We start from the raw sequence: 20661 nt of genomic DNA, 5'->3' as shown, positions 1-20661 counted from the left end.
GAAAATGAAAATGACTGTTCTTGATTCTCTTCAACAGATAATTAGTTACTAGTTATTACTATTATTCGAAAGATAATTAGTAGATAAGTTATATTGATTGTAAAATAAGCTTGATCAATTTTATTAATATACTTGCTTATGTACAAAATTCAAATGTTTTGTTAATAATCAATTATGCATTAATTATTTTTTTAATCCACACCAAACGTGAAATAACAATCTGAATAACATTACAATCACTATTGTTTTACCACCTAAGAAGGCAATCAATACTAGCCATAGACTCGGTACACTGGTTTTGATTGTTTATTAATTTATTAGTTGTCTTACGAGAAATACTGATCTTAATAATCGATTTATTTTTTATAAAAGTTATACAATAGTTAGAAAAAAACTATAACAATACGAAGATGCTTGAACCATATTTTTTCCATCGAATATCTTCGTCAGATTTTTTGGCAAGATAACCTGGGTGAATTTTAAAATTATCTCAAAACACCATCGACCCGGATATTGGTTGAAAATTATCTTAAGTCAATGAAAATTGAACACCATTTCAACAGGTGCTAAAGATTAACGTAGAGAATTCTTATTAAACCATTTGTTGTATAATCCATAACATATGGTTAATCTACATCATATTTTGATACCATGTATAAATATGCAAAATGATTTTTTTTTAACAATTTTAATTACGAAGTCTTTGTTTTTAATAAATGTATCTTATTTTATATTGCAAATTCGTATCAAATTGGTTTACTGTAGTAATTCATGATTTTGAAATAATTTGATGTCTTAAAATTCCAAGCAGTATTGTTGAGTATAGTTGTACTCGTATTGGCACTATTATCTTATTTTTACTTTTATCAAGTATATAACAGGAATAAACTAATCGAATGAATTAACGTTTGTACCTAGCCCTAGTTTCAAAAAAACAATCGTCTCTACGATATATACTTGTCTGTTTCGATGTCCTCTATTAAGATTGTGCATCTTAAGAAAAATATTACAGTTGAGCCTAATTAATAACAATTCTTACATCATTGGATTTTTAAATTACAATAATCAAGATGTTAACTCAAAGTGATCAATGGCAGCAGCGGCATTGAACCAACTAACAATCGTATGTTCTTGGGTTATCGCAGCAAGTTCTTTCAGCCACTCACCAAGTATAACTGCGCAGAGAACGACATTTTGCAATCGATTTATCACGTTTGGTGATTCCCACGAGTTCCAATTGGAAAGTCTACAAAAACAACATAAATTGTACTGTCTTACACTTAGAAAAATTTTATTTTGCAATAATTAATTTAGACATACCTTGCTTTTAAATTTCCATCTTTTTCTTTACTTCCTTCTTCAGAAATTAACGAGAATGAATCATTACTGTCGGTTGATTCTGTCGGTACATTGTGCATCTCCAAACTATTGGTAGACTTTTTAAACATTTGTGTTAACGAAGACGTTAAACTTCTTCTTTTTGGCTCTACAGTCAATCAATATAACATAACAAATCATGTTCAGGTCAAGCATTTTCGAAATATTGTTAGAAAAATAAATACCTCTTACTGGTACAACGGCTAATGACTCATGATCCCCTGCGCCGTACTGTTTCTTTGGACTAGGTACTTGTGCAGCAGCTTCCAGTATATTTTTCCGTGCATTAACTAATCTATTCTCTCGGTTGATCAAAAATATTTTAGCATGTTCAGTCAAAACGCTCACAACATCTGGTTGCTGTTTTGAAAGATAACCGTCGATCTTGTGTTTTAACGATGCCAAAACCTGTTAAAGAAAAATTAACTTTTATTTTTTTAAATATTCTACCGTTTTAATGAAGTTAAGAAACAAATAAGGTCTTACCTGAAATAGTGATTTAATACTAGGCTGAAAAACCAACGAATGATTCAATAAAAACGACTGCAAGAGAGGCTGAGGATAAATGGCAAGACGGCTTATGAGACCAGTTAAATGTAAGTTAACGTAGACGCTATTCTCGGTCATATATTCTAATTTCTTGAGTAGAATGTCTAAGAAAATGCCAACACTAGGTGGTCTTGTATCAACTTCGGCAGCAATTTGTTGTCGTTCTTTCCAATTGAGGTGGACTACATGGTCATTCTTAGGCATACCGTTCCGCTTTTTCGATTGTACTTTGTTCGTTAATTTATTTTTAGGTGATAGGTGCAAAGATTCACTCATGGATTGTGAGTTAGGGAAGAGGCGATCAGTGCTAGTCGTTGGCTCGGTACACTCGTCATAATCTTCGTTCAGAGGAGTTGATTCGTTGGAACTTTTGCACGGTGCGTAACTTTCGTAGCCACTACTCTCTGCGCCGCTCAACGACAGTTGTAATGAATTTGATGCAGCGCTTAAGTCTCCCGTATTGAAAGTAGGACTCTTCAAGTCGTCTGACTGAAACTTTGCTTGTCTCGGCTCATCGACAACTTCACTCAATAACGCCGCAATATCAGCTTCTAATCTTTCTCTTTCAGCAGGTCCAAGCTTGTTTGTTACATTCTCGAATTCACTTGATTCTTGGCCTTGTTCCTGCCTCTTTTCTTGACGCTGTTGCTTATGATCTTGCCCTGACAACTTGATTTTACCGGTAAAACTGGCCAAAATTTTGTCGACTTTTTCATCGGTGCTGCTTCTCCTTATGACTCGTTCAAGTTTTTGGCTTTTTGTGGCTGTCAATGAGAAAAATATCAAATGAATATTATAATACTCTCCATTCTGATCATGAGCACTACAAACAAAACAATTATAACTTAAAATATCCTAACCATCATTATTTTGTCGCTGGTCCAATCGACCAAACAACTGCGAGTTCGGACTAGTTGAACCATTAGTTTCATTGCAATTTTCATTCTCATCATAATCATCATCGTTGTATTTAGCTTTGACGTCGTCATCGGTGTCTTCAGCAGCATCTTCGTCCCAAATGTCGTAATCATTAGCTTCCTGATATTCTGTGTTCTGGTATTTTCTCGACCATTTTTCACACGCCTGCTGGCATGAGGCAATTTTTTGCCTAGCATCCCGTAAATAAGCGTAATAATTGTTGTATAAACTTTCTCCTATCGGTGGGGCTTTCGTGTTATTGTTACCAAGCGACTAAAAGCAAATGAAAATACCAAAGTTGATGTTTATGCAAAAATACTTGTTCAAGTAAATTTTTAATTTTTGAAAAAGAACTTGCCTGATAGACAGCAAAGTTAGAATTGTGAATGGTATTTGGAGATGGAGGAACAGCGGCTGGTGTAGGAACGTCAGTGGCAGATTTGCCACCGTAAATACCGCAGACGGAACAGCAGTTGGGCGTGAGCGAGAGGAATTTTTCAGCACAGCGACCAAAAGGATCTAACTCGTGGAGTAGATTACGCCTTTGGCTGAGCATCACATGGGAACAGGGTGCGAGCGCACCAAGACACAATTCCAACATCACGTCCTCGCAATTCAAGTCCACCAATGTTTCGAACAACGCTAGGGTTACCATGCTCAACTGTTGAGGCATTTATTTATTATTCAAATTATCATCATATTTGCTGAAGCACTTACCCTGGGAATCTGAGAAGATATTCGTCGAATTAAATGATCGAGTATGCGATTGTCGTCGTAATTTTCTTCCAATAAAAACTTGATCAATGGTCGCAGCAAACCGGGCTCGGTGACCGAACGTAGAAACAAGTCAAAGTAAGCCGTTGCAGCTACCAACTCTTCCACTGTCGTCTAAAATTAAATTCTGCGATTACACTCAGTTCTTTTACATTACCATTATCTAATGTACGCGGCAATACAACTTTTATTTCATCTAGTCTAACGATCTTCAAACGAATATGTGTCAACTCAAACCGGAAAATTATATTGCAACTGTAAAATATTCATTTCCATGCATCTCATTCTCTTGGCATTATGTACTCTAAATTCATGGTCAAACTTCTTCAAAATGGTTTCTTTTTTAGCTGAAAATTCAGGCGAGATAATAACTTGCGATTAGTAACAAACACATAACAACGAAGTTCGCGATAATTATTGTAATAAGCATCGAGTTGAAACAGTAACAATTAACAAACACTCGTTTACAAGCATGCGCAAATAAGGTTTACGTGCACAGAAATATAAACACTAGCTAAGTTTTCAATCGCATGCACGAAAACGTACAATAGTGCAAGCTTAGAAGCATGAAAAACAAACCCGACAAATCGGTGAGTCATGGTCTTCCCACGTTAAGCCAACAGACTCCTTGAAATAATATAAATCATTGTGCCGTTAGATATTTACATTGACGAAGCACCACCACCAATTTTTTTCCTATCTTATAGCATTATTTTTATGATACCAATGAAGGCACGATTAACGAGCCTACAGAAGAACAATGTTTATTTATAAGTTATTTTAATATAATATTGTTTTAAAGAAATATTCTTTGTAATGAAATAAAAAATATCTCGAAATCGATAATTCAATAAAAGTAAATTGTGAAAAATTCACTATTAATACGAAATGCATAATATACTAATATTCAAGTTGTAGGTGGGTACGAGACAAGAAATTTTGTATTAATTTTTAAAATAGAAAGGAAACACAAAACAAAATGAGAAATGAATATGAAATGATATACTAATGGACACGGTCAAACAAAACTTATTTTAACACAATGAGTATGATATTTTCATATTAACATGATTTGACATAAGAATATTTAAATAATGTCGTAACTAAACATTATATTAATAATAGTATTTATTAATAAGTACCTGCAAAAGTGCTGGACCTATCACTGGCACTAAAAATCCGCGATAAATAAATTCCAACAACTGTTCTTGCACTAGCGGATGAACAACTTGAGCCACTGCATTACAAAATTCTAGTGAATTCATAAGCTGAGTTAAGGACGGTAAATCATTGATATCATCGACTATTAGTCTATGCCAATCAGGAGTTTCGATATCTAAAGTTCTTGGAAGTACAGAATAAAGACCACTTAGTCCTGTCGCCAGAAGCTAAAAATATTAATAAATTTTTATTAGATTTTATAACTATGATTAAAAATTAAGATGGGATACTTACTGAACATATATGTGACTCCTTAGCGATATAATTACCAATTTCATCATTATTTTTAGAGAGTGACATGCATAACAACATTGCATCTCTTGCTTGTTGACCAACACCACCTTCACGGTGAATGTAAGGTATCAAGAGGGAAAAAGGAATAAATCTAAAACAACAGTCACATATTAAAAAAAAATGTTAGTTTTAGTGGTAATAATCAAAAATTAAATCCAACAAACCGATTTTTTCCTGATGCAGGTCTGAAAAATAAACCTAGAAGTTCTGTATTTTGTACAAGAGCAACACATACATGATTTAATAGTGTAACCAATTTTCGTTGTACTTCCAAAGGCATAATATCATCAACACATGCATCTAGCAAATTTAATAATGGGCGGGTGACAGGTTCATGTGCTAATAAAGAACTATCATGTGATACTAACAACTCATACAACTTCAATTGCTCTAATCTTACAGCATCTTGAAACCTAAAATACCCATTTTCAATTTGAAATTCATTAAAAAGTTCAATTACCATAAATGTAGAAAAAATGTCATTGTACCTGCCAGTGTGTATGCTCCATCTATAAAGAGTATCAAGCAGATTTTCACTCAATAGAAATTCAAGGCAAGGAAAACATTGGGAATTCAGCTGTGCAGCAACAACAATATTTTTTTGTTGCAAACGTTGAATTTGATGTCGTTGTCTTAAAGAATAATCACGTAGCTCCAAAAGAAGTAGTGTTATCATTTGATCAACATGATTTACTATACCCAAAACATCATCTTGACAGGGAATACTTTTAGGTGGCTAAAATATTAATAAAATTTTTGAGTTATTGCATAAAAATGTTATAGGTAAAAGATTTTCATGCAACATTGATAACTTACAAGTGAATTAAGAATAATATCATGACTCTGCTGCCAATGTTTACGAAAGCTGTCATAACAAGCAACTGGATCTGCATCCTTGGGAGGCGAATCTCTGGAGCGTTGCTTTGTAAAACTACTTCTGAGTGGACTACTTCTTAACCAACTCATTATAAAATGTCTGAGCTACTGTGCTTATTTAGGAACTTGATGGTCACATTCAGTCTCGATTTTTGCAATTAACTTATCTTTCCAATGTATCTACTTGTCAGGTGATAAAAAATATTGATACAAATTTTCTTTTTTTTTATTGCAACCGTTCATCACAGCGTATTCACAGAGAGAAATAATTATGCTAAAGAAAGTTGAATTTTACAGTTTACACAAAACCACACAGTAAATAAATAAATTTATATTTTGTTAAATCCGAACTCGGAACAAGTAAACTTAGCCTTTTATTAGATCCATATTTACGTCGAAAATTATACGTAAGCTTCTTTATTTGTAATTACGTCTATTTCACAAGCTCTGCGCCTATTTAAGATGTCAAACTAGTAAAAAAAAACTACACGTAGATTATGATAAAAGTTTAAGACCGTACAGACTGCACAAGTTTTTGGAAAGTCGAAGCACTGACACTATAGTATTAATAGATATCTACATTCTATACTCTGTCACTTGTCTTGATTCTTGCGACTGCCTCGACGCCCTCGACCTATCTCGGTTATCTTCGGCATTCTTCGAGCATGAGCGAGCGCCAATTTGACGAAGTGATTAATTTTGAAATTTCGAGATCAATTTAGAATTTCAAAAGCAAATCAAATTTATACGTATGCTACACGACGAAAGTTATTCAAACAGTAAAATAAAAAAATTAGATCGTTGTAAAATTACTGTACATACTTTTATATTCTGTAATAGGATTTCATACTTGATTTATTGTAACTTTAACTGATACACAGCAGATGGTTAGATGTCAAGTTTTTTAGTCCGTGCGGTTCAATACTTTGCACTTTACATGATTAGATAAACAGAGATAAGAATAACGGTTTCCAACGAAATGAAGGGATAATTTAATGTAATCGAGAATAGAAGAAAAATGTAAACAGATTAAGAAATAAATAAATGTATTTCGCGAAGAAACTTCACGCATAATGATGCATAACACTTAATTAGAAGTGATTGTTTTCTTGTGTTTTACATTTTTTCAACTGGTTTTAATCCTAGCAAATCAAAACATTGCTCCAATATCATCGCGGTAACCTCAATTAGTAATATGCGCCCCATATTTACTTTGATGATTTCGCCAGCTTGATTTTTTTCGACACAGTAACATTTGTCATAAAATTCCGTGAATGTACAAGCAATTTCGTAACAGAGTTCACATAAGGTATGCAAAAGAAGGTCTTTAGTAATCTTCGAAATAACATCGGGGAATTTCAAAAGTACTTTAGCGAGTTTCCATTCTTTCTCGTGTTCTAACGATATGGGAGTTGTTTTAATAGCTTCTTGTATTTGCTCGCGGGTAACATTTGCTGTTCGAGCTATAGATCGAATCCTTGTAAGCGCGTACAGCAAGTAAACGGCTGTGTTCCCCTTATCATCGAGCATTTTATCAAAAGAAAATACGTATTCGTGATTTCTGTTATGAGACAGATCTGCATACTTTATGCAAGCATATGCTACATGTTCCTTGGCCTTATTCATTTCATCTTCAGTAAGAACTTTATCCCTCTCTTTTTCTTTCAACTTTTGCTCTGCTCTGTTTAGACCTGATTTTGATTAAAAAAATTAAGTTAACAGTTGGTAAATTAATACAGCTAAAGATAATGATATGATAAATGTAAATTAAGTTCTTACCTTCATCCAGTAAATTACTCAATTTGACAGTGTCACCTGAACGAGTCTTGAATTTCTTTTTATCTTCACCAAGTACAACACCAAAACCTACGTGGTCTATCCTATGACGATCTCCAATTATCTGAGCCCTCTTAGCACAACTTTCTATGATTTGAAAATGAGTTGCTTGTCCTCCATCGGTGACATATATTACCTACATAATGAAAGCTTACTTAAGTAAAGTAATAACCTGTCTTTGTTCTGAGTACGTAATGTATTAGTATCAAATTATGACCTCAAATAAATACAAAAGTAAATTTGATATTTAAGAAAACTCTAAATGATATTTGATAATTGATCTACTTACCCAATCTACTTTTTCATCCTCAACCCTATGTTTTATTGCTGCCATATCTGACGTATCGTAAGTAAAACCACCATCTCGTTTAACAATAGTTAATGGAATTCCTTGCTTTTTTTCACCCCACATTATTTTTCGACCATCATCTTCTTCAAGAAAGCCACGTTTGTCTAGGTCTTTTACTATATCTATCATGTGTTGTTGATAAAACGATTCACCTCTTTCAACTAATTTGATATCCAAACGATTGTAGATATTTTGAAATTCTAACAAATAAAATGTTCTCTAAAACTCAAGATACCAATTTATATATATAATATATTAATCAATATATTTACCTTTCCTAGACACATCACAGATAAGTTTCCACCCTTGAATAATTTTTGGATCATGCGCCTGTAGTTTGACAACAGTCTCATAGGCCCTTTCCTTGAATTGTTTATCTTCATCAAATCTCACTTTAGATTCTTTATAAAAGCTCTAAAAAATTCAAATGAATTCAATTAGCTTAAATTTTGATCCAAAAAAGATAATTTTCAAAACACACCTGTAGATCAGAAATAGATGGTGATTCTGTAGTATAATTAGGAAATTTATCTTCTAAATGGGCTATTAGCATACCAAATTGAGTACCCCAATCACCAATATGATTCAATCTTACAACATCATGACCTAAAAATTCTAATAGTCTGGAAATACTTTCTCCAATGATTGTAGAGCGTAAATGTCCTACATGCATTTCCTTTGCAACATTTGGACTCGAAAAATCAACAATAACTCTATGCTTTGTAGCTACCGGTGCTGTAGATACTTTTCCATTTATTAATAAACCAGTGAGTGAATTTTTAGCAAATTCACGACTAATATAAATGTTAATAAATCCTGCACCAGCCACTTCTAATTTATCAACTAATGGTGAAGATTCTATGTTAGCTAATATTTTTTTAGCTATATCTTGAGGAGATAACTTTTGTTTTTCTAAAATATAAAAGTAAGTTGATAACTAAGCTATATAATCTCGACTGTTCATTTAATGAAAATATTAGCACGAAAAAATATTGCACTTACTGTTGTCACTTTGGGCACTCAACAATTTGCAAAGTGGCAAAGCACTATTACATTGATAATCGCCAAAGTTTATTTTATTACTAGATGAAAGTATAACAGGTGCATCAACCAAGTTTGGATAAGCTGAGTTTATAGCCTTCTCAAATAAGGAAGTAAGGCTGTCATATATACTGATTAGATTACCAGAGTTGGACATATTGGTGGTAAGAGCAAGATGTATCGATTTTCGTTCTTCAAGTGTCTACAAAAGAAATATTTCCTAATATTCAAAAAATTAGAGAACTCAAATTCTATTTGAAACATCTAATTCTCATACAATTATGTTAAAATGTTTACCTTTTTCAAAATATTTATTCTCATTTTAAGCTTTTCATTTTCTTTTTTGAGATTTTCAACTTCAATGTTACTATCATCACTGGCTTCTTCAAGTGCAACGTTTTTCGAACTAACAAGTTTTTGCAAAGAATTTAATTCGTTTTTTAAAATTGCAATCTCTTTCTCCTATAATAAATAAAAACAAAGCTATAAATTAATATCTGGATATAACCGTTTCGAACATAACCTAGGTCCATATAAATTATATGTATTAATGAATTAGTATTAATTAGTATTTACCGCTATTATCGCTCGATGTTCCAATAACTGTAACTCCGAGGAAGGCATTTTTTACATGAAAATCCGAATACTTAACTTGCTTTCACTACAAAAAGCTACGGAAGACTGCACACGTGTTACTCTCAACAAACTCACAATCACTATATATATATATATATATATATTTATACACCTAACCTATCTCTCCTTTCTTAGAAAAGACAATCCTTTCTTAAAAAGGAGAATCCTTAAAAGTGAGGCCATAAACATTTTGATTGGTCGCTTGAAATTGGGGATTTAGACATTTGATTAGCCTATATACAATTTTACGTAATTTAGCGCGAATTTTTTGAAATAACATGTGTGTTATGTATATTTTTAGATTAGATTAGATTGTGATTTCGGTATAAATTTATTCAATTGATTATTTGCTTTGAATTATTAATGTCATAAAAAACTAATTGTTGCTTATAAAATTCATCATTGATTTTGAATCTTGACTGTGACCTTTACCTTTTGTATCGTTAATGTATGTACTATAATTTCCTATGTATAATTCAAATAGGCATGATCGTTTAAGGTCGTCAACTTAAAACATGCCGATGGCGAGAAAAAATTATTGAAAATCGTTCAATACAAATACATTTTTTAACAATTACTCGTTAACTAAGGGACATGGCATTTTTTTTTTGCTCGGGCGTAAACGCCATACGAGCCAAGAATCTACTTTCCCGCACTTATGTCGTAATGTACTATTCCCGAACATGTTCCGTACTGTATTTTTTTATACGACTTGTGAAAAGTGCGATTTTCAACGTACATTTTCTGCTGAGCGTGGGGGAATGACGAACTTTGCGCACAGAGTGTCGAAATAGTACATAAAGTGAAATATTCGTTGGTAAAACTCTCGGATCCTTTTGCATACTGCGATCCGTTACCTCTCTGTGCAGTAATTGATTCAGTTGTATTTTCACGGTCATTAAAATAAAAATGTCTATAGTTTCGAGAGTTACGTAAGTGATACGAATAAATACCGATAGAAATTGGAGAAGCTGTTCAAATTAATACATTACGGTATAAGTGCGAGAGAATAGATTGTTGTCTCGCACGCCGTTTACGCTCAAGTGAAGCGAGGGTGAAAAGGCACTCGAGAAAAGAATCTCTTTTCCAAACATGTGTCGTACCGTATTTTTTAATATGACGTAAGAAAAGTGGGATTTTCGATGTACGCTATTTATCGAGAGTACAAGAAAGACATACTTTGCGCATGAAGTATCAAAATTAGTATATATTTCATAACGTGTGCGCAAAGGCTTTTACCGATCTCGGATCGGTAATTCTTGCGCGTATGAGAATCACCTACTTTGTGCTTTTTTATCGTAATGTATTATTATTGCGTCATTATTATAACTTCATAATTATTTATTGTATTTGACTTCCTTATGTTCCTTAAATATAAATTAAAATGAGTAAGTATAATTTATATATGTATAGTTGGAATGTGACAAAAATATCTAAATACAAATCATATAGGAATTTCAGTTGACTGCAATTTTTATTAATAAATAAAAAAATCCAATGAATTATACAGTACTCTACAGTATTACAAAAAATAAACGCAAAATAGTCTTTTAATATAATACTTTATTATAAATTTCGGAATTTCAAATATAATAAATTAGGCGCGAACTAGTTTTTTACTATGCTAATGAATTTCATAAAAATAAAAGCCATTATTAATTATAGTATTCTAATACAATTTTTTTCAAATATTCACAGTTCAAAATTCACGAAGATAATGAAAAAAATTTATTTTCATAGCATAAAATTCCTTTAATTAATGAAAAAATTTATTACGTATCTACCTATATAACATAGCTAATCACTGTCCTTAAGCTACATAACTTGCGTAACTGAAGTAATGCAGCGAAAAATCGTCTATACACACTTAAATTTAAAGATTCTTTGAAAAATGACAAAACTGAGGGCGGTTTTTATAAAATGTTTACATGAAGATTTATTTATATTTACAAAAATATGAGTGACGTAGGTAATGCACAATGCCTTGTAAAGAGTGAGAAAATGAAAAAGATGAGCACGGCGAAGCGATATAAAACAAATATATTAATTAAGAGTTCCTCGGCACTGAGGTGCTCCACACAAACATGGTATTTTATCGTCTTCCAAGGGAAACTTGTAATCATAAGTTATTTCCTCGTTGACTCCGATTGGCTGCTTACTATAAATCACAATTTTCTTCTGACTTTCAATCGTAATAACCTTCGCATAACAATTAGGCTGTAACAAAGAAATATTCAAATTTACATGTACATATAACACTTTCAACGTAATATTTAAATCGAGCGGAGTTCCGGAGTGAGGAATTTCCTTTAATTAATCTAAAAATATACTTAAAATGTTACGAAAAATTTATATTCGTGTAAGGTAGCAATAATAGAACAGTTGGAAATTATGATTTACTATTTGTAAAATAAATCTACTAGTAAAATTTATATAAATATATAAATTAAATAATTAAGTTATCATAAGAAACTATGGATATTTTTAATCAGTTCTGAACTGATAACACAGATCAAAAAATAAAATTCAAGGTTGATGAACATTTACTTACATTACAACTGTGGTTTATGAATCTTGCAAGATTGCCACATTTTGTAGCATCAATAATAGTATCGAGATCAATACGAAACAGGTAGGAACTGCCAATACCCGTAGCCTCATACTGAGACTCACGTAGATCGGCAACTACTGGCCTGATCATCTGTCCCACGTATTCAATAACCATTTCGTCAGCTGCTATTGGCTCCATGGCAAACAGACCCCAATCGTGAATTCCAGATTTGGCAAACTTGAGTTGTTTCTTCCGGAACTGCAAATTATTTGATTTTTAATTAACATCTATGCGATATATTATGTTGTGTATCCACATACCTTCAGCTGATTGAATTTCAACAAATCACTGTCCGTGTCAATACCAAAAGCTGTTAACAAACGTCGTTGATTGCTTCTAGCTTCTCGCGACAATGCCTGCATTTTACCCGTCAAAGCTTTCGAATTTGGCCCACTGACTGTCGCACTGCCATCACCGCCGAGAACATTCATTCCACTCGAGCTTTCTCTTACGTCTTCATTACGCTGAACACTTTGTGCATAATGGTGCTGTAGCAAAAAAATTTTCGTTCGTTAGCTAATCTATTGACCTTCATTATTAGGATGAAGATTTGATTGTGATATTTAGTAAACATAATCGTAATAATAATAAACTCTAAAATTCAGGTAGAGTATGTGACCAACCTTATGCTTGAGCTTCTCTTTCAAATCCACCTTATAATAACCTTCAGTTCTAGCGCAACCAGAAGCATGTAAACGCGTATCGTCTTTTTTACGCCTTTTCGCCGGAGTTGGTATATCCGTTGCCGGATGATCAACCCAATGAGTGTCGTTGAGCCAGTAACTTTGAGAATCATCACTTAGCAAAGCTTCATAACTTCTGCGGAGGTACTCGATGTCTTCATGATCGATACCTCGTGTCAAAAATTCGTAAAGTATTTCCATTTCGGACATGAGATCGCGCTCTTTATAAATCGTTGGCGTCGCATAGTGGTGAGTAGCTGGCGGCATTCCTTGTGATAGACTCGACGGCGGAACCATCGCTTCAAAACTTCTGGCTGGCATTTTAATATTTTCTTTCTCACGCTCTTCGTCCATCTTGTTATGTAAAATCTCATTGTTACTGATCTATTAATTAGAAAACATAATAATAATGAATCATTATTTTCGGAAATAAAAGCCAATTTTACTATTCAACAAACAAGATTTACGTAAAAGTACCTTTGCGTGTTTATTTCTCTTTTTCTCACTCCGCTCTTTATTACCAATACTTTTTAGTTCAGCTGCATTCTCGTCAAGGAGCCCTATCACTGGAGGTTTCGTTGACTGTCTAGCCAAATCGGCGGTAGTTAATTCGCTTGGAGTTAATATCAGAGGTTTTTGGCCAGCAACTGCTTGTTGCTTTTGTGTTTGCGACTGCTCTGGAGGTAGAGAATATGAATGTTCCAAATAAACACGAGAACGTTGAGGTTGACGTGCTCCGGATAGGCTATAAAATCCAAAACCACTGATTAGCTTTTGCATAATTTAATTATCAATACACTTGATAAATATCAGTTTACGTACCGTAACCGTCTGACTTCTAAACTTTCCTCTTCTTCGGAATCAGTAGTAGGTATCTCGCTAAACATCTCAATCTTCTCTGACTCTTTAAGGATTGGATCATTGTTGATGTACTTATCGGACATTGTCTCAAGTTTTCGAATAATACTCGGATCGTTAGACCAATTCGTGGAAGCAGTCGATGGTGTAATTGTAGGGTTAGCGTTGTCGGTTTGTTGACCTGCTAGAGATATCAGAGCTTCTGCTGCTGAACTTTCCATTTTTTGGATGTCGCGAGATATGGTTTGGTGCTTACAGAAAGGTTCAACAGGTGACACAAATGCTTGGCCAGGCTTTCAGATGAAAAGATAAAAAAAGACAAATAAATGATGAAAAATAGATAAAAAGGATTGTTGATGTTATATATCGTCATAGTGATTAATCCTACCCAAATCGTTGGCACAGGTTGTTCCAAGTTAGTCTTAAGCATGTCAGCCTTCAATTCGGTGTCTTTAGACATAGCAGCAGAATAAATCTCATTACCATAATCCATCGCATTCACATGCATGTCATCGTCAAAGTCATCGATTTGCGGAAACTCACAATCGACTCGGAGCTCAGTGAGCTCAATATGCGGTATTGGAGTTCGACTACGATCAGACACTGTAGGAGTCGAACAAGATAAAGAGGTAATCACATCTAATTCCGCTATTATTTCCGGATTTTTACTGTCTCGTGCCAACGGCCTAGAGTCAACCTGTAATACATACAAGAAACGAGTGAGATTCTGCTGTAAAATACAAAATCAAGGCAATCGATTAGATCATTTACCTCCTCTTCACTATCAGAACTCGAACTGGAAGAGGATGATCCACTACTAGTACTACTCGTACTGCTGACAGCATTTTCTTCGCCGTCGCTCGAAGAATCGCTCTGGTCGTCTTCATCATCTGAACTTGAGGTGGATGAGGAAGAGGAACTGCTGGCCAAATTGGTCATCTGCCTCTTGCTGACTTTTTGCGAGATGCGACTGCTGAGATCGAGATCACTGTCACTATCGAGAGTGCGAGCGTGGTTACCGGTTTGAGCTAAAGAACTGTCAAGTCGCGTCTCTTCCGACTGTCGACTATCTTCTTCGTCTTGTGCGGCTACTGGACTCGGAGCCTTGATCTTTCGCTATAACGAATTAACATATTTTAATTTGATTATACGAGTTACGCTATAAAACGGGAATATTTTTAACTTAAAAAAGCCGTACCCGGAAAGATGGCATCTTAGGTATACTGGCCCGAATACCAAGACCAAAGCCGTCATAATTTAGACCCAACGGCGTAGCAGTCTGCTCGAGAAGTGCGGCAAGAGGTTGACTCTTGGACTCAGGCTCTTTATTGAGTGTGGCAAGCGAGATGGCACTGGTAGTGCTGGACATTTGTCCTAGCTGTTGTTGCTGTTGCTGTGGGCCTACTGGCTGAGATGTGCTACCGCTAAGGTCATTATTGCCAATGACATTCGCAGCTACACCCGCACTGACATTATTACCACCATTTATGGCTAGGCCGCTAACTGCATTGCCGAGAGTCAAATTCTTCTCGGTCTTCTTACGCTCGTCCGCCCACCAGACTTCGAACAACTTGAACGCCGTGCTCTCGATCATTTTTTTATTGAAATCTCGCTTGAGAATAAGCTTCAATTCGTTGACTACCCGATCTAATACACCGTTTATCGTAGGCCCCTAAGAACACAAAGCGAAAATTGAATGTCGCGTCTAAAAAGGAACTACAGTGGATAAGAAATAGTTATTAACCTGTGGATTATCCTTGGCTACGTTGTGATTAACCATTGCGTGAAGTCGATTTTGAAAGTTACCGTAGAAACCGGCATTGGGCTGAGCGTTCGGACCGAGAATCGGTATTCCTACAGGACCAGGTGGAGGAACGTGCAAAGGATGATTCGGTGGCGGCACTCCAAGGGGTGGATACTGATTGGGCATGTAGGCCGTGGCTGCGCTTCCGCAATACGGGGGGTAGGGATACTGGCCGGGTCTTGGCCAATGTTGTTGCTGCTGGTGATGGTGGTGATGTTGATAGGCTTGATGATGATTTACAGTGGCCGCTGCGGCAACCGGGTAATGGTGCAAGTGCGCCACTGTCGAGTAGTTACCGTAGAGATGCTGCTGCTGTTGCTGATTCATGTGTTGCGGATCGTGATTCGATATCTGTACAAAAAAGCAAGGGAAAGTTAAGCTTGTAATAAAATATGTATCGGTAACATAACTCTGATGTAGTGGAATTTTCTAGCAACAAAAAAAAAAGAAGCTAGAAAAATAACAGCTGTACCTCTTCGATCTTCTCGTCGCCGGAACTCAAGGGACTGAGAGACATGCGGTCATCGTCCAAGGAAGCTGCTCGCGCTTCTCCATCTGAACCGTTAGTTACGATAGCCTCCTTGACAGCGACCGGTTTACTCATAGTTGGACTATAGCTACCGAGCAATGCCTCATCCTCGCTAGAGCTGATAATACTACCCAGGTCATCGTCAACCCTCGCTGCTTTTGGCATCTGGCTAAGACTGTTGAGACTGTTTTGTCGCATCTTACGTCTTTCCCGTGAGCGTTGTAATCCTTTCTGGTACGATTCTTCGTAGAGATCTTGCGAAAGAAATGGACTCGGTGGTTTCGATAGCATCTCTTCTTCGGGTTTGCTTCTGGAAGCTGTCTCGTCATCATCGTCTTCAGAATCACTGCCGAACTGAAGAAATGGTGGAGCCATGCCACCTGCTTTGTCTTTTAACAGCATGGCTATGCGCGTGTCGAGATCTAGTGTCTTGCGGGTCTCTGTAGGAGAATCATCACGACTGTCTGTATCCGTTTTCGTATCCCCGCTCGCAACGTTCTTCATCAGTATCTTTCCAATATCCGGTTCGTTGCAAACAACTGTCATTGTCGTAGGTATTGCTGCCGAGACGCTCACTGAACTGTCACTCGCTGCTTTTGGCCATGCCGCGTTTACTGGGAAGTTGGTCTTTTGATTTTCGGCATTGCTCCACCAAACACCAGGAGGTGGATGCTGCAGTGATGGTAATATTGGTTCCTGTGAAGGTGGCTGGGCTTGCGACGGTGGCTGAGTTGGAGGTGCAGTCGGTGGTATACCTTCAGCCAAGTAATTTCCCGTCTGACTGGGAGTCTGATGATGATGCGGATGGTGATGGTGATGGAAATTACTATAATAGTAATCGTAATTACTAGCAGGCGTAGAATTCTGCGAGAAATTGTTGGGGTAGGTGAGTTCGTTCGGGCCAGGCGTATAATTCAAATCACTGCTGCTGGTGCTGGTGCCGGCAGGTGTTGGGTAATCACCTCGATAATTTGTCGTCACTTTATTGCCAAATCTCGAATTTTCCGAGTACGCGTCCCTGCCTACTTTTTCTAAAGTAGACTTCTTATTATGTCTATTGAAATCTTCTCTCTCGTCATTCGCACAATTCTGAGTTTTGTCGATGATAACAGGCGTCGTTTGTCCTCGTTTGTTTTGTTCTACATCAGTCTGCAATAATATTGCATTGATAAAGAAAACTACTCAGTTAAATTAAGTTTAAATAATTGTTGACAATATAAAAATCAAATAATTTACCTTTGTGGATGCTACAACAGGCGCTACTACAACTGGAGTTGGAGGCTCTTCTTTGGACTTTTTCTCAACCTTTTTTTCAGTTGTTAAATCTTCGTAGAGTTTTGTACACTCATAACCAAAGGGATCTAAAAAAACTCGCAATACCTTGCCCATAACAGAAGTGTTATTCAGTTTTTCTACACATGCTTTGGCAGCTTTTGTGGTTTCAAAAACTACTCTTGCGATACCCAAATGCTTATTTGTTAATGGATGATAATATATTATTAGTTCTTCAATTTGGCCAAATTTTTGAACCATGTCACTGAGAAAAGTTCTGTCAATATTATCATTTAAATGGCAAAATGTTACTTCCAGAGGTGGAGGATCACCACAATAATTAGCATCAATTTTGAACCTTGGCACAGGTAAATCAAGTTTATCTAACCTGGTCCATATCCTAATCATTTGAGAGCGTGGATCTCTCACTTGCACCACAGGATAAGTAGGATCTCCGGCCACAAGACCGTCACATCTATAAACTTTAACTGGACCCTGTTTCAGAGCTGGATCTACAATCAGCTTGTAATTTTTAAATTTTTGTGGTATTGATGGCCCACTAGGGATAGCTCCACCAACATGTTCTTTATCCTGGCTGTGCTGTGGTCCATGATTTTGTTTCGGTCCTGGCAGCTGATGGCCCATAGCATTACTGTTAGAATTATGTTGAGAGCTAGCAGTATGGGAATGATAGTGATGTCTATCTCTGGTATCTCTATCTCGGATATCTCTACTCTCTCTGGTATCTCTACTCTCTCTGATATCTCTATTCTCTCTAATATCCCTACTTTCTCTGATATCTCTTGTATCTCTGAAATCTCTGAAATCTCTGACATCTCTAATATCTCTAATATCTCTGATATCTCTAACGTCTCTGCCATCTCTAATATCTCTGCCATCTCTAATATCTCTGACATCTCTGACATCTCTGACATCTCTGGCATCTCTGGCATCTCTGGCATCTCTGAGATCTCTGAGATCTCTGAGATCTCTGACATCCCTGACATCCCTGACATCTCTGACATCTCTGACATCTCTGCCATCTCTGCCATCCCTGACATCCCTGATATCTCTGATATCTCTGATATCTCTGATATCTCTGATATCTCTGATATCTCTGACATCTCTGACATCTCTGACATCTCTGACTTCTCTGACTTCTCTGACTTCTCTGACTTCTCTGACATCTCTGACATCTCTGACATCTCTGACATCTCTGACATCTCTGACATCTCTGACATCTCTGACCTCTCTGACCTCTCTGACATCTCTTGTATCTCTGACATCTCTAAAATCTCTGAAATCTCTGAAATCTCTGACATCTCTGACATCTCTACCTTCTGATGAACTACCACTTGAATGATGGTGAGAATGATGATGCCGGTGATGATGATGGTGCGAGTGGCCATGTCCATGTCCATGTCTCTCCATACCGTTCATTGCCAGCTAGCATTATTCATTCGTAACAGATACTTTATTCAACTCCCAATCTCAACTATGACTACATGCATAGCTTTCGATGTTGGTTTTGATGTTCTATAACTTAACACTAGCTGTTAGTCCTATAGTTCTAGCCACTGCTAGCACATATGGATGTGTCCCAGGTACCATTGATCACTTGATTACTTTTATTATAGTAGCTTAATGCTATTATTTGTTTGATTGTAGTTAAAATGATTAATCTCATTAGTATGATATCTTATTGCCAACAACTTGCTAATGAAACTATGACAAAAATAGCAGCTACAATACAACAAACACTTCTTCCAAAATCTGTTGCTCAATATGTAGCTGTTTACTGTGTTTTTTCTTCTTGAATTGATGCATTGAATAATACCCTTTCTTAAAGCGGTCTTTACTTCCGAGGCTTTTCAATGAGTAAATAATTAAAATACTGATAAACAGTTTTAATTTGAAAAACTGACGTGATCTTGAATCATACGTTGTTGTTAATCGGGTTCACGTAAAGATATCCAGCATAACCTATAAACTCAACTAACTTTAACCATATCAATCTTATAGAAAGTAAAACTTTGAAGATTTAATAACGACATCATAGTTTTACAAGCAATTGATACATTTAAAATTTTTTGACACTCGTAGGCATAAATACTATGGACTTTTTGAACAACCGCTTAATAGCGATACTATACTTATTATTCCAAATGCTGCAGTTGTTGCTTAGCCCTCGGTTTTCCAATTGTCTCTTCTATTCTTGAATCTAAACGTTATTGTATCGCCTTTGCGGGATTTGCATTATACTTGTATACATCTTCAATCTTCATTTTTATTTACAACGATGATTTTGTGTATGTATCTACCACATAAGTTTTTTCGTCTTTCACACGTCTACCGCAGTCTATCTGTGACTGACTACAAAGAATATGTAGTGCACGCATGCATCAGAGACATAAAATTTCTTGTATTCTCGTTCTTTTTGGATCAACTTTTAATACTTTTTACCCACATATAAATGCAGGCACACATAACCAACGTGTGTTATTAACAATTCGCGGGTATATATATGTATATATTTACATCTTACACACATTGCATACACACACGCAAACACACACACACACACACACAGTTTGTATGGTTTATACCCTTGCGCTGCGTAAGTTATATATTATAAAACGGTAACATTGTAAATATATTGTAATCTACTTCACTAAAAATATATTATATTATATTTATAATATTTATATATACTATAGGCTGAAACATAATTGAAAATTGCTTGAAAAAAACATTATAGAAAAACAACTTAAAAATGCATTGTTCAAAAAGATACACAAAATTATTTGTACATATGATTTACAACCGCATTAAATAATAATACGTAAAATAGTTTTGTTTAACGACATTAAAAAATAACAGAAGTGTAAAACTTATTTATTCGATCGCGTACGTATTTTTTTGATGTTCCATAAAATTGTTTATAAAAATGGAATTCTTGAAAAATAAAATATTATAATATAATATATAATAGGATATTATTTTAATATCATTATAATATTATATACAATAAAA

General features: G+C 35.4%; 3 protein-coding genes across 5 annotated transcripts; all 3 read right to left on the bottom strand.

Annotated features, from left to right (window-relative positions):
* Window positions 1–114: 114 nt before the first annotated feature.
* On the bottom strand, window positions 115–6538 carry LOC131662759 (FHIP family protein AGAP011705). 2 transcript variants are annotated; one of them, XM_058932655.1, is made up of 14 exons: window positions 6441–6457; window positions 5950–6283; window positions 5622–5869; window positions 5298–5546; window positions 5074–5224; window positions 4761–5006; window positions 4198–4245; window positions 3562–3732; window positions 3203–3505; window positions 2787–3117; window positions 1864–2690; window positions 1563–1785; window positions 1321–1486; window positions 115–1246 (listed from the first exon to the last, which is right to left on the bottom strand). In XM_058932655.1, exons 2-14 carry the CDS (start codon window positions 6097–6099, stop codon window positions 1066–1068), a joined length of 3294 nt encoding a protein of 1097 aa, XP_058788638.1. In that variant the 5' UTR covers window positions 6100–6283; window positions 6441–6457; the 3' UTR covers window positions 115–1065. The 2 variants fall into 2 exon arrangements, with proteins under 2 accessions (XP_058788638.1, XP_058788639.1); XM_058932656.1 differs by lacking the exon at window positions 4198–4245 and having other exon boundaries at window positions 5950–6538.
* A 299-nt stretch (window positions 6539–6837) lies between these two features.
* On the bottom strand, window positions 6838–9942 carry LOC131662760 (probable arginine--tRNA ligase, cytoplasmic). 2 transcript variants are annotated; one of them, XM_058932657.1, is made up of 8 exons: window positions 9812–9942; window positions 9533–9697; window positions 9197–9437; window positions 8676–9106; window positions 8467–8608; window positions 8135–8394; window positions 7789–7981; window positions 6838–7700 (listed from the first exon to the last, which is right to left on the bottom strand). In XM_058932657.1, exons 1-8 carry the CDS (start codon window positions 9857–9859, stop codon window positions 7126–7128), a joined length of 2055 nt encoding a protein of 684 aa, XP_058788640.1. In that variant the 5' UTR covers window positions 9860–9942; the 3' UTR covers window positions 6838–7125. The 2 variants fall into 2 exon arrangements, with proteins under 2 accessions (XP_058788640.1, XP_058788641.1); XM_058932658.1 differs by lacking the exon at window positions 9812–9942 and having other exon boundaries at window positions 9197–9455; window positions 9533–9655.
* Window positions 9943–11453: 1511 nt separating this feature from the next.
* Window positions 11454–20003, bottom strand: LOC131675665 (histone-lysine N-methyltransferase SETD1-like). Its single transcript, XM_058954723.1, has 12 exons — window positions 17593–20003; window positions 16300–17505; window positions 15768–16178; window positions 15222–15695; window positions 14795–15139; window positions 14412–14720; window positions 13988–14316; window positions 13643–13910; window positions 13106–13549; window positions 12743–12970; window positions 12423–12680; window positions 11454–12088 (listed from the first exon to the last, which is right to left on the bottom strand). Exons 1-12 carry the CDS (start codon window positions 19066–19068, stop codon window positions 11915–11917), a joined length of 5922 nt encoding a protein of 1973 aa, XP_058810706.1. The 5' UTR covers window positions 19069–20003; the 3' UTR covers window positions 11454–11914.
* Between the last annotated feature and the right edge of the window lie 658 nt (window positions 20004–20661).

The sequence above is a fragment of the Phymastichus coffea genome, unplaced genomic scaffold, assembly GCF_024137745.1.
Source record: "Phymastichus coffea isolate CEN01 unplaced genomic scaffold, Cenicafe_Pcof_1.1 PCOF00028, whole genome shotgun sequence".
NCBI classification, from domain to species: domain Eukaryota; kingdom Metazoa; phylum Arthropoda; class Insecta; order Hymenoptera; family Eulophidae; genus Phymastichus; species Phymastichus coffea.
The sequence above is the reverse complement of the archived record's forward strand: the minus strand, read 5'-3'. Positions and strand labels throughout refer to the sequence as shown.